This window comes from Taurulus bubalis, assembly GCF_910589615.1.
Source record: "Taurulus bubalis genome assembly, chromosome: 15".
In the NCBI taxonomy this organism is placed as follows: domain Eukaryota; kingdom Metazoa; phylum Chordata; class Actinopteri; order Perciformes; family Cottidae; genus Taurulus; species Taurulus bubalis.
Window position 1 is genome coordinate 3,457,195 of NC_136603.1, and position 12,853 is coordinate 3,470,047.

At 42.0% G+C, this 12,853-nt stretch overlaps 1 protein-coding gene across 1 annotated transcript; it reads left to right on the top strand.

Moving 5' to 3' along the window:
- Positions 1–4,920: 4,920 nt before the first annotated feature.
- ero1a (endoplasmic reticulum oxidoreductase 1 alpha) lies at positions 4,921–11,503 on the top strand (the record flags this gene model as incomplete). Its single annotated transcript, XM_079231450.1, has 15 exons — positions 4,921–4,989; positions 6,699–6,818; positions 6,908–6,991; positions 7,072–7,113; positions 7,642–7,706; positions 7,901–7,974; positions 8,920–9,040; positions 9,147–9,208; positions 9,281–9,307; positions 9,448–9,540; positions 10,083–10,329; positions 10,452–10,521; positions 10,859–10,945; positions 11,063–11,199; positions 11,379–11,503. The coding sequence occupies 15 exons, from the start codon at positions 4,921–4,923 to the stop codon at positions 11,437–11,439; spliced, it is 1,359 nt and encodes a 452-aa protein (XP_079087576.1). The 3' UTR covers positions 11,440–11,503.
- Positions 11,504–12,853: the final 1,350 nt, after the last annotated feature.

Genomic DNA, 12,853 nt, shown 5'->3' on the forward strand with positions numbered 1-12,853 from the left:
TATTTATTGTTTACATAATGATGCTACTTTCAAAAGGGTACAGAAACATGTTTGGATTTCAGGTTTGAATCACGTCATATTCTGTAAAGTCTTGGCCCCGCCCACCAGCTTTACGCCCCACGAGTAGCCGTCACGCTAGTTTACAACCAACGTGCTTTTCCTTTATTTTAGCAGCCAGCAGCAGGAGACGCGTTGGCGTGGAGAGGAGGAAGAGGAGGAGGAGGAGGAGGAGGAAGAGGAAGAGGAGGAGGAGGAGGAGGTGGAGGTTGAGAAAGACACAGGAAGTAGCAAAAGAAAGAATCAAGCTGAGGTGGCGCTGGAAAGGGAAGCGGATGTTTTAGACGGGAGAAAGACATCAGAGGCGGGACCTTTGATGGGCCGAAGATGACTGAGGATGATGATGTCATGTGAGCGAGTGTAGGAGGACGTGAGTTTGGCTCCGGTCAGTTACATATTGTTCATCGTGTACTGTATGAACTTTGAATTCAGAGCCCTTTGTCGGCACGATATGTTGTTTTTTTGTGTGTTTTATTTTTTGATTTATACACACGTAAATGGGAGATTACCGTCTGCTCGTTCAGACGCTGCGTTTAGTCTTCTCCTCGTGAAGCGGGGTGACGTGCCGGAGCTGCACCTCACAACTAAACCTCTTTCTCGGAGGACGGGGGGATCGTGAAATGTGGGAGAAGATGGCAGGAAGACAAAAAAGCAATCCATGAAGGGTAGTTTCCCCCGAGATTGTCTCGTTAGTGCTCATCGCCACCTGCTGGTGGAACGCGGTCACGGCCTCTGACCGCATTCTGTAACACGGCCTACGTGGGATTTCTTCTTTCTTTTTTTTTTTAAATTCTGAATCTCATGGTTATTCTGTGTCTTAATATTTATCCTCAGTGTATTGTGTCTGGAATACAGACTTTTTAAAAGATGGGTTTATACGGAAATAAGCTGGTTAGGAAACTCCCCTCTGTGCGCCGAGAGTCCTGACCCCCGATTGAGCATGTAGGGGTGATTATTACTATTAATATTATTATTATTGTTTAGTTTCTTTCATTAGTTTGTTGCAATTCTATAGTAAACCTTTGTATCCTGCACTTGCTATAATAATGTGATACACTAAAATCCCAAATGCTCGAGGCTCACGCACCAGTCGGATGATGAAAGAGGAACATCACAACCACAACCGGCGGCCATGTTGAATCCCGGCGCTTCTCTTTGACCTTCGAACATGCTGGAGTTGAAAATCTCTTCTCGTGTCTCTCCCTAAAAGGACCTCACCAGAGTCTGTGCACGTTTTAGTTACATCTCCATCTACTGGTTATCTGTTTTTGTTCTTACGAGCTCATTCTCACTATCACAAGGAACTCCTCCAGCCTCTGTGAGCTTTTGAGGGTGTCTGCATCATGCGTGTTGCCACCATTCACCTTCTCAAGCAAACTTCAGGTTTCGAACCAAAACGTGAAATAGAAATCCGTAAAACACCAGATCGGTTTAAATACTGAGCCCTTCAGTGTGTGAAGTGTGTTAAAGGAGCCGTGTGGGGGATTTAGAGTGTAAAAACACCTAAACTAAGTATATTCAGACCTACAGAGGGAGGCGGAGTCCGCCGCGTTTGTACGGAAACCCAGAACGGACAAACCAAACCCTCCAGAGGCCGCAGTGTGTTCCTCAGCTGGTCCTCTGCGCGTTTGGAAAAGGAGCAGTTGGTTGCAGTCTGTGACGTCGCCACTAGATGTCACTAAACCCGACACATCGTCCTCTGTCAGAGGGACTAGAACATGCAGACGTTCTGTTAGAGGTTCCTCTGGAGACTGGAACCCTCCACCAAAGCAGGAAAGAGGCGTGAACTGACGACAACATCTTTGTTTGTTTGTTCCCGAGAAGCCGCTCCACGTCTCGGAATGAGTCCGTACTTAAAGGAGATGCAATTATTTATTCTTTTGGTTTTGTTTTTCATTGCAGAGGTGATACTTGTACTCATTTAGGTGTATTCTTATTTAAAGTACCATATGTATTAACATGTTATGGCTGGTGACCATACGTACATCTCAAATATTAACATAGTCATTGTTGACTTTGACAGTTCTTCTTTCATGTTGTTGTTGTTGTTGGACTATAATCTTTCGTAGCCGTCGTCAGAGTCGCGTCGAGGCGAAGCTTCGTGTCCGGCCGCACGTCGTTTCTGCTGTTTGGTCTTTGGGAGGAATCTGATCTGGGGCCTGAACTTGGTGCTGTGGGCGTTTTACCAGCGGACCGTTGTGACCCGAGAGCAGACCTGAGACCTGCAGCTCTAAACCAGACGGCCGGCGTTGTTCTCATCGTCGACCAACCCCAAGAAGAGAGCCTGTGACTTCCTGTCTGTCGCTCAACATCGAGACCGCTGGGTTTAAAAATATAGTTTCTTATTTTAAAAGGTCATTTAAGAACCAGCTGCTCAGTGGAGGAAGTTATTCAGCTTTGGTTGGGGACTATTTTCAGCGGCGCATTAATCCACATTCTGCGCTCTCGAGAGTATTTGTAAGTTTGATTGAAATTAACGTGTGTGTGTGTGTGCGCGTGTGTTCCTGTGTGTGTGTTCCCGTGTGTGTTCCTGCGTGTGTGTGTTTGTGTGTTCCCGTGTGTGTTCTTGTGTGTGTGTGTGTTTGTGTGTGTCTGTGTGTTCCCGTGTGTGTGTTCTCGTGTGTGTTCCTGCGTGTGTGTGTTTGTGTGTTCCCGTGTGTGTTCTTGTGTGTGTGTGTTTGTGTGTGCGTCTGTGTGTTCCCGTGTGTGTCTCTGTGTGTGAAAGAAGAAGAAATTATCCTTTATTAATGCCCTTGGGCAAATTCTTCTGTGTGTGTGTGTGTGTGTGTGTGTGTGTGTGTGTGCGTGAGGAGGAACAACACTGATGCTGCACACACACGCAGGACTTTGGCTGCGTTCACTGTCTCGTCGTTTCTTGGGATTCGTTGGCGCTTAAAGCGTGGAGCGTCCCAGCCGTCGGCCGGTCATGTGATCAAAGGGATCGTGGAACCTCTCGTACCTTTTCGCAGTATTTAAATGGACGTTCACGTCACGTTGCCATGTTGGAGTCGCCAAGGCGTCGACACAAAGTTCAGGAGATTTAGAAACGCAAACACTCGCGTTGAGCGTTCAGGACGTCCCGAGACGCATCGCCTCAAACCAAATGCTTTATTCTGTTCCTTGTTTCTTTGCGTGTCCCGGAGCGCTCTGCAGTATTAACCGTTAGACGACGCCGTGATATTCCAAAAAACATGTCATGTACTTTAAGCGGAGACATATATGCTGTTCTGTATCCTCCGGTCCCGTCCTGGATTCCGCTTCAGTCGGTTTCTGTCGACGTGGGACGCCGAGACCTTTCTCTGTTTTTTTGTTTTTATTTTTGTAAATCCAGCATCCGTTGTGTAACAAAGTGCTGCCGCCTGACTGTGCTCCTTTTCTTCATTTAGTTTTATTTTATCAAAGAGCCAATGTCCTGTATTGACTGCAGGCTTACGTATATATTTGACAAAAGAATATTGTATGTTTAATAATAAAAAAACAAAAAAAAGGACAAAAAAATGTGACAAATGCCGAAAAAATGAGAAAGTCGAGGAAACAAAAACAAAAGTGTAATTTATATTTTAAAGCTGCATGCGCGAGGCTGGAAAGTCATATTTAGAATAACTAATGGCAGTGCCTTCTTTTTGTACTCGAGACATAAATGTTTTTTATACGGACGTTAAACCGGCAGCGGCCATGACACCTTCATGTTGGATCACGTGACCAAGTTGTCGATCCTCAACGCAACTGATCAGCTGTGTGATTTTCATGGAGGACGAACACACAGATGAAAGATGGTTCATTTAGTTTTTAACAAACAGGGCTGCAACTGATGCTAATGTAATAATATGCAGATTGTTTTCTTGATTTATTGATTGATCATGTTTCAATAAAAGAGTCCGAAAAAAAAGGAGAAAATGTCCCAAAAACTAAGGATGTGAAGAAAGAACAAACTAATTATGAAACATATTGACAAACCTCTTTGAGTGACATGTGGTTGAGATTCGTTCTGATGTCTCAGTTTATTATTCTCTGCTGAAGTCAAGTTCAGTTATTGATCTGCCAGCAGGATCAATAAATAATCATATATATCTATATTTGTCTCATTACATTCTTTACACATATAGAAGATATTATATATATATATATATATATATATATATATATATATATATAAAAAAAAAAATTTGGTCCAAATGATGGGACGACCCTCAAATATAATTAAATATGTAGAAGAAAACACATCCGTCCATCACATGCTGATGCATGAATTATGAGTTATTATGGTCTGTACAAGGAAAAGAAACTGAATGAGTGTGTTAGTCAGAGAGTTTAGGTGTGTACACATTGTAGTAGTAGTCTTATCAACAAAATGTACATAAGAATACAAAGTAAAAGTATTCATTCCGCAGTCAAATATTCCCTACATGTTTGTGATCAACTGAAAGGAGGAAATATTAAAACATGTTCCTACTTCTTCAGCTAAATAAACTATTTAAAGGTGTAACTTAAATAAATCCGTCCGGCAGCGCCGCCGTGTGGCTGGTGTTGGTATTACACAGACGGCGCCCACTTTAAAACTGACCTGCACCCAAAACACTATTTATACATAAATAATGTATTGCTTCAATAAGAAACCATATGTAATATTACATTAAGAGTTGATAGAAAGTTCGTGGGTATCATAACGATGTTTTCGTGACACATTAAATAGAAAAAGTCACGTGAGATTAAATGTCACGTCTCTCACGTAGCGGACTGGACGCGCCACGTGACGTCACCACTATCAGCTCTATCAGCGCCTCGAACCCGGATCCTCCTGATAACCTGGCTTCGTTCTCTCCGCTCACATTAAAGTCTTTCTCTCTAAACACGGAGGTCGTGATGAAGCTGCTGCTCCTCCTCCTCCTCCTCCAGGTACCCGGATGTGCGGACAGCAGGTGCTTCTGTCAGGTGAGCCCCCCGCCGACCCGTAGTTTCTGTTTCCTGATGTTACACCTGTTAATAAAGTAACTTTACTCCAAGTTCTGTGCTCAATGTTGCGGTACTTGTACTGTACTTGAGTACTTGTATTGTGTGCCACTTTATACTTCTACTTCATCTCTGAGGCAAGTGTTGTACTTTTACTCCTTTACTTATCTGACAGCTGTAGTGACGTCACAAAAGAGATTCATTGATTATTAGAAAATGTATTTGAAACTATTTTGGTCGTTATTCTTTGTTCCAAATTAGAATATTTGCTGCTTTTCTTTTTAATTAATGATTGAACCCTCTTCACGTCTGTAGCCTTCCACGGGTGTACCTTTTTAAATGGTGTACAAGTACCACATTAGAAGTAATTCATGTAATGAAGTACTCTTGAAGTACAGAAGTATTATGATCAAAAGGTACTTAAAGTATCAAAAGTTGAAGTACTTGATCTGCAAATTATTAATGTCTATATTCTAGATTATGATATTATTATTAATCCGTTTTTATCCACTGGACACCAGTGAAGTTTACAGTGGTTCCCAACCTCCGGGGCGGGGCCCTCCAGAGGGTCGACGCATGAATCTCAGGGGTGATTAATGGAAAAGAAGGAACTAGCTTCTGTTATACACACATATATGTATACATATATACCACATATATACATAATGAGTTCATGTTTTAACTTTAAAAGTTGTTTTAGGATCGACATTAAAACAAAAAAAAAATATAAAAATAAAATAAAATATTATTTTGCAAAGTAGCTCACGTTTCATTAAAGTCATAATTAATGGTAAAACTATTCTATTTAAATTGTACTTCAATGTATTGCCGCTGATGTTACTGTGAGAAAAAAAACCCACAAGAGTCCGTAGTTCCTGTTCCACATGTCGTGACCCAAAAGGTCTAGTGGACGTTCCCTTCAGGTAAAGGTCTAGTGGACGTTCCCTTCAGGTAAAGGTCTAGTGGACGTTCCCTTCAAGTAAAGGTCTAGTGGACGTTCCCTTCAAGTAAAGGTCTAGTGGACGTTCCCTTCAAGTAAAGGTCTAGTGGACGTTCCCTTCAAGTAAAGGTCTAGTGGACGTTCCCTTCAAGTAAAGGTCTAGTGGACGTTCCCTTCAAGTAAAGGTCTAGTGGACGTTCCCTTCAAGTAAAGGTCTAGTGGACGTTCCCTTCAGGTAAAGGTCTAGTGGACGTTCCCTTTAGGTAAAGGTCTAGTGGACGTTCCCTTCAAGTAAAGGTCTAGTGGACGTTCCCTTCAAGTAAAGGTCTAGTGGACGTTCCCTTCAGGTAAAGGTCTAGTGGACGTTCCCTTCAGGTAAAGGTCTAGTGGACGTTCCCTTTAGGTAAATGTCTAGTGGACGTTCCCTTCAAGTAAAGGTCTAGTGGACGTTCCCTTCAAGTAAAGGTCTAGTGGACGTTCCCTTCAGGTAAAGGTCTAGTGGACGTTCCCTTCAGGTAAAGGTCTAGTGGACGTTCCCTTCAGGTAAAGGTCTAGTGGACGTTCCCTTTAGGTAAAGGTCTAGTGGACGTTCCCTTCAGGTAAAGGTCTAGTGGATGTTCCTAGTGGACGTTCCCGTCCGGTGGGACAGGAAGGAGGTCTTGCTGAGTCCGGTGGGACAGGAAGGAGGTCTTGCTGAGTCCGGTGGGACAGGAAGGAGGTCTTGCTGAGTCCGGTTCCTCGTCCTCCGCAGGTCACCGGAGATCTGGACGACTGCTCCTGTGACGTGGAAACTATCGACGGCTTCAACAACGACCGACTCTTCTCCAAACTTCAAGAGCTTCTGGAGTCGGACTACTTCAGGTTCTACAAGGTGACGGACCACACACACACACACACACACACACACACACACACACACACACACACACACACAGTGACTGAGCACTGTGGGTTCTGCAGGTGAACCTGAACAAGGCGTGTCCGTTCTGGAGGGTCAGAGGTCACTGTGGGCTGAAGGACTGTGCGGTGAAGCCCTGCTCACCTGTGAGTTCATCGACCTGTGAAATGAAACTACAGCACTCACCTGTAGTCACGTCACTCGCTCTCTGCTCTCCGCCCAACAGAACCAGGTTCCAGAGGGGATCCGATCCTTCTCCCAGGACCAGGTGAGCCGTCAGGACCAGCTGTAACAAATGGGATTCTGACAAACATTTGGGATTTAAAAACATTTATAATATTAAATAACTAATTTTGAGGAAGCATACAAAAATGTAGCTACAAGATTGGATATATTAAAAAAAATAAAAATCCATTTGAACAAATAATAAAAAGCAGAATTTAAAACCTCTCTATCAGTTTGTTGTAACAAATGATTAATTAATGAGACGCTAATAGATAAATAGATAGATAAAAAGGTGTGGGGTCCTTTTGTAGAAAATACACTTTTTTAATATTATTTGGGGAATTTAAGTATCAGGTTGTAGTTATTAAAGAGAACATATTCTGAGATTAAGGGAATCTTGTATTTATTAACCTTTAATTAACCCGGCGAGTCATTAAGAAGACATTCTTACACATTAAAAGTACTCTGGACTGAATGCAGTCATCATATTCTGCCATCGTGTCTTTCTTTGCTCAAATGATAGTTAACGAGTAAAAACTACTTTGTGGAATCACAAGTTCTGTCTGTTCAGTTTTCTGCAGAAGTAAACGAGTGCGAGAAGACGGAGAATCTGGGAGCTGTGGATGTTTCTTTAAGGTGAGTCCAGGTCATTTTAGAGTCCAGGTCATTTTAGAGTCCAAGTCATCGCAATGACACCAACCAGGACCGGGACCATTACGTTTTCTAAAGGGACTCTGGTGAAACACTACCCCTTTAGTCCACAGGGGGCGCCAGACTCAACATGAAATGACGGTTCCTGGTAAAACGTTTGTCTCTGTTTTCTTTTCCAGTGACGAGACCCGAGCGGCTCTGCTCGACTGGAGCGAACACGACGACGAGGCGGAGCGCTTCTGCGTGCTGGACGGTACTGAGTTATAGAAATATGAATGGAAAGTACACACAAATATATATATATATGTGTATATATATATATATACATATATACATATATACATATATATATATATATATATATATATATATATATATATATATATATATACATATATATATATATATATATATATATATATATATGTATATATATATATATATATATGTATATATATATGTATATATATATATATATATATGTATATATATATGTATATGTATATATATATATGTATATATATATATGTATATATGTATATATATATATGTATGTACATATATATATATGTATATATGTATATATGTATGTATATATATATATATGTATATATGTATGTGTATATATATATATATATATAACAGAATATTAAGAAAACTTAACTGGAAGTAAAAAGAATGCAAAGAATATTTTCAGGGAAATTTATGAAAAGTCTGTAAAATTATTAAAGAACATAATCAATATAATATATTTTTAAGAGAACATGAGAAAAACTTTGTTTTCTTAAATATATACATGTATATGTGTGAAAAAAATACATACTTTTGGGGAATTTGAAGGTACAATTGAGCTAGTTTTAAGGAGCTTAATGTTAAGAATGTGAAGCTCTTAGTTGTTGTTTTTAAGGTTTTGCAAACATAATGTAAGGAGTATTTTTAAGGAACACAATTCAACCCAAAGAACATATGTGTAGGTCATGTAATGCACACAAATACATTTATTAATATTAATATTATTAACGCTACACAGGTGTCTGCTAGAGCCTCAATCCTCCACTTTCCGCTTTAGTTTTCTTTAGTTGGGATCCCACCTGCCTGGTAAAACAGAGGTGTATTATTACTGTATATCATGTATTATTATTATTATTATTGTTGTTGTTAGTGACTTACAGCTGACTGAAGTGTTGCTGTTTCCCAGACGAAGAGTCCCCGGACTCCCAGTACGTGGACCTGCTGCTGAACCCGGAGCGCTTCACGGGCTTCAGAGGCCCAGAGGCCTGGCGGGTCTGGAGCAGCATCTATGAGGAGAACTGCTTCAAGTAAAGCCTCACAGGGTCACGTGATCTCAGCCCAGAGCAGCTAGACGTTCATATAGAAGTCTAGAAGTGGAGTCCATCGCTCTCTCTCTTTGCTTCCCCTTCACAGGCCGCTCAGCGTCAAGCGGCCGATCGTCCCCGCCTCGTTCCACAGCAGCTCAGGAAGTGAAGGTACGAGGTTCTCCTCTTCATCAACCCACGATTCCCTTCACCCCGTCTCATGATGCGTTTGTTTATTTGCAGCAAAGGTCTTCTACAGCTGGCTGGAAGGTGAGCTGACGGTTCAGCTGCAGAGAGAAAAGATGTGGGGTTGTTTTGGTTTGTTTGTTTTGCCACCTCTCTTCTGTGTGTGTGTGTGTGTGTGTGTGTGTGTGTGTGTGTGTGTGTGTGTGTGTGTGTGTGTGTGCCAGGTCAGTGTGTGGAGAAGAGGGCGTTCTACCGGCTCATCTCGGGCCTCCACGCCAGCATCAACATCCACCTGAGCGCCAGATACCTCCTGGAGGGTGAGACGCGCTACAACCAGAGCCAGGCTAGCTGTTTCCTACTGTTTCCAGTCTTTGTGCTAAGCTAAGCTAACCAGCTGCTGCCGGTAGCATATTTAGTGTACAGACATGAGAGCGGTATCAATCTCACTCTTGGCTAAAAAGTGAATCAGTGCATTTCCCAAAATGTTGCACTTTTTTAAAGTAACCGTCCTCTCCGATTGATCCAGAAGTCAGAATCTTCTGCAGCTGTATTGTTATTTACTCCCATCATGCCTCTCTCTGATTTCTCCATTTTTGATTTTGAAGAAACAAATACAAACATACATAAACAATCAAATGAAATAGGAATACATACAGAATGAATGAATGTTTCTCCAACAGCTTCTAATTAATGTCCAACTTCATCCCACGTCCAGTCGAATTACAGCCGGGTGTCGGAGGTTACGATAGTGTAACCCTAGTTCTATAAGCAGAGGCTCCGCCCCCTCATAGAGTCCAGGAGAGGGCGGAGCCTGTGTGAGGTAGATCCTTCTCTCTGTCCCCCACTTCGCCCCCTTCAGACAGCTGGTTTCAGAAGAAGTGGGGTCACAACGTGTCGGAGTTCCGTCAGCGCTTCGATTCGGAGCTGACGGCCGGCGAGGGGCCCAAGCGGCTCCGCAGCCTCTACTTCCTGTTCCTGATCCAGCTGCGAGCGCTGGCCAAAGCGCTGCCGTTCTTCCAGCGGCCGGCGTTCCGGCTGTTCACGGGCCGACCGGCGGAGGACCGGAGACTCAAAGAGCTGCTGCTGCACATCCTGCAGCTGGCCCGGTCAGTCTGTCCTATGAAGTGTTGTTTTGTTATCTCCAACCACATTAAAAGGTCTTAGTTTCTGGTGCGGCTGCCACATTAATTGTGTAACTGAACAGTTTGTTGTGACTTTCCTCTTCCAGATCTTTCCCTCTCCACTTTGACGAGACGTCTCTGTTTGCTGGGGATGAAGAGGAAGCGGCTCAACTGAAGGTCGGCCGGCATTTAAACCTCCGTTGAACCTGTAAACCGTAAATAAAGTTTACAGGTTGAAACTTAGAGGAAAAAAAAATAATCTTCACTTGCCTCCATCAGGGTACTTTAAGGCTATTAAAGTTACTTGATGAGCTGCAACTTTAACTTAGTGTTTATTTTGGGGGTCCAACCATGAAGCAGGAAGTACAAAGAACAAGTTTGGGTCAACGGGAATTTCCTCGCAGCGTAACTGACCTACTTATAGCCACTAAAAGGAACTTTTGTGTAGTGTTGCTACTGGCGCCCCCTGTGGACTACAGTGGTAGTGTCTCTGAGCGCCTTTAATGCTCCTCAGGAGGACGTCCGACTGGCCTTCCTCAACATCTCCAGGATCATGGACTGTGTCGGCTGCTTCAAGTGTCGGCTGTGGGGGAAACTGCAGGCCAGTAGTTCTTTTAATACCAATGAGGATGTAAGAAGTCTGTGTCTGCTGTTTGAGATCAAACCTAACGACTAGCTTGCTTTGTGATTGGTCCCCGTGTCTCCGTCTCGTCTCCAGACTCAGGGTTTAGGAACGTCGCTGAAGATTTTGTTTTCCGGGCGACAGATTGAAGCTCCGCCCTCGTCCAGCGGCCGGAGGCCCGGCTTCCAGCTGCGCCGCCAGGAGGTCGTCTCGCTGCTCAACGCCTTCGGGAGGTGAGAGTGTTGCTGTGGACGTGTTGGTCAACATGTTCATGTTGCTGTGGACGTGTTGGTCAACATGTTCATGTTGCTGTTGACGTGTTGGTCAACATGTTCATGTTGCTGTTGACTTGTTGGTCAACATGTGCTCGTGTTCTTTGTGTCATGCGTGTTCACCTCTCCATGTGCTGCAGGGTTTCCACGAGCATCAGAGAGCTGAAGACCTTCAGATCGCTGCTAGCAGAGGAGCGCTGACGAAGTCGTCTCCTCTTCCTCAGTCGTCTCCTCTTCCTCAGTCGTCTCCTCTTCCTCAGCCACCAGAGATGAAGGAAGCTGTATGAACTTACTTCAAGTTAAAGGTCTCATTGTAGTCCTGGTCCTCTCTTTAAGTAAAAGTGTAAAGATACTCTGTGACGAGTAAAAGTACTGAATTCAAAATCTTAATCAAGGACAAAGGTATTAGCAACAAAATATAATTAAAGCACCAATAGTAGAAGTAGTAATTATTCTGATTATGGCCCATTAAATAATGATATATATTATATTATTGGATTATAATGATTGAATGTATGTTAATGTTGCAGCTGTAGAGGTGGTGGAGCTCGTTTTAATGACTTTATATCCTGCTGCTGTTCAACATATAAAACATTATAATGTATTAGTTGATTATAATTTGTGTAAATCTCTGCAAAGTCATTTAAGTAATCAAACATACGAGTACAAGAATTAAGTACCACACAATGTAAAATATATGTAAAGTACAAGTACCTCAAAATTGTATTTATAGGTGCAGTGTGTAGTATTTGGTGCCATCTAGTGGTGAGCTTCCACATTGCAACCAAATGAAACTTCTCTGACATACGATTACTATTTTCAGGTGATTGTACACTAAAGAACACATACTTATTGATGTTATGTTCCATTTCTGCTAATAGATCCCCCTGACTGCTACACACTGTTCCTTTAAATGAAGTACTTGTACGTAGTTATTTCACTGCTGCTGAGTTTATTTTTCTGGGAAGAATTAAGACCTTTTTCTTAAATCAAAATGAAATGTGTATTTTTGACACAATAAAAACGTTGTCTTTACTATTACCTTAATATGTGTGTTGTTATAATAATAATAATTCCAGCTATCAGGAGAGACTGAAGAGTGTAAACTGTTCCTTTTTAGTAAATTAAAAAACCTGCTTTATATGAAAAGCTGCTTTACTTCAGTCACAATGTGACGACACCGTGTTGTGATTACGATCCTGAGGACGGAAACAGATTCTCTGATTGTTTGGTAAATTAAACATACAACATACATCACATCATACAACATATATCACATCATACAACATACATCACATCATACAACATACATCACATCATACAACATACATTATGAAACATACATTGTAAAACATAGATCATACAACATACAACAAACAACATACATCATACAACACACATCATACAACACACATCATACAACATACATTATGAAACATACAACATACATCAAACATCATACAACATGCATCATACAACATACAACATACATCATACAACATGCATCATACAACATACATCATACATCATACAACATGCATCATACAACATGCATCATACAACATACAACATACATCATACAACATGCATCATACAACATACAACATACATCATA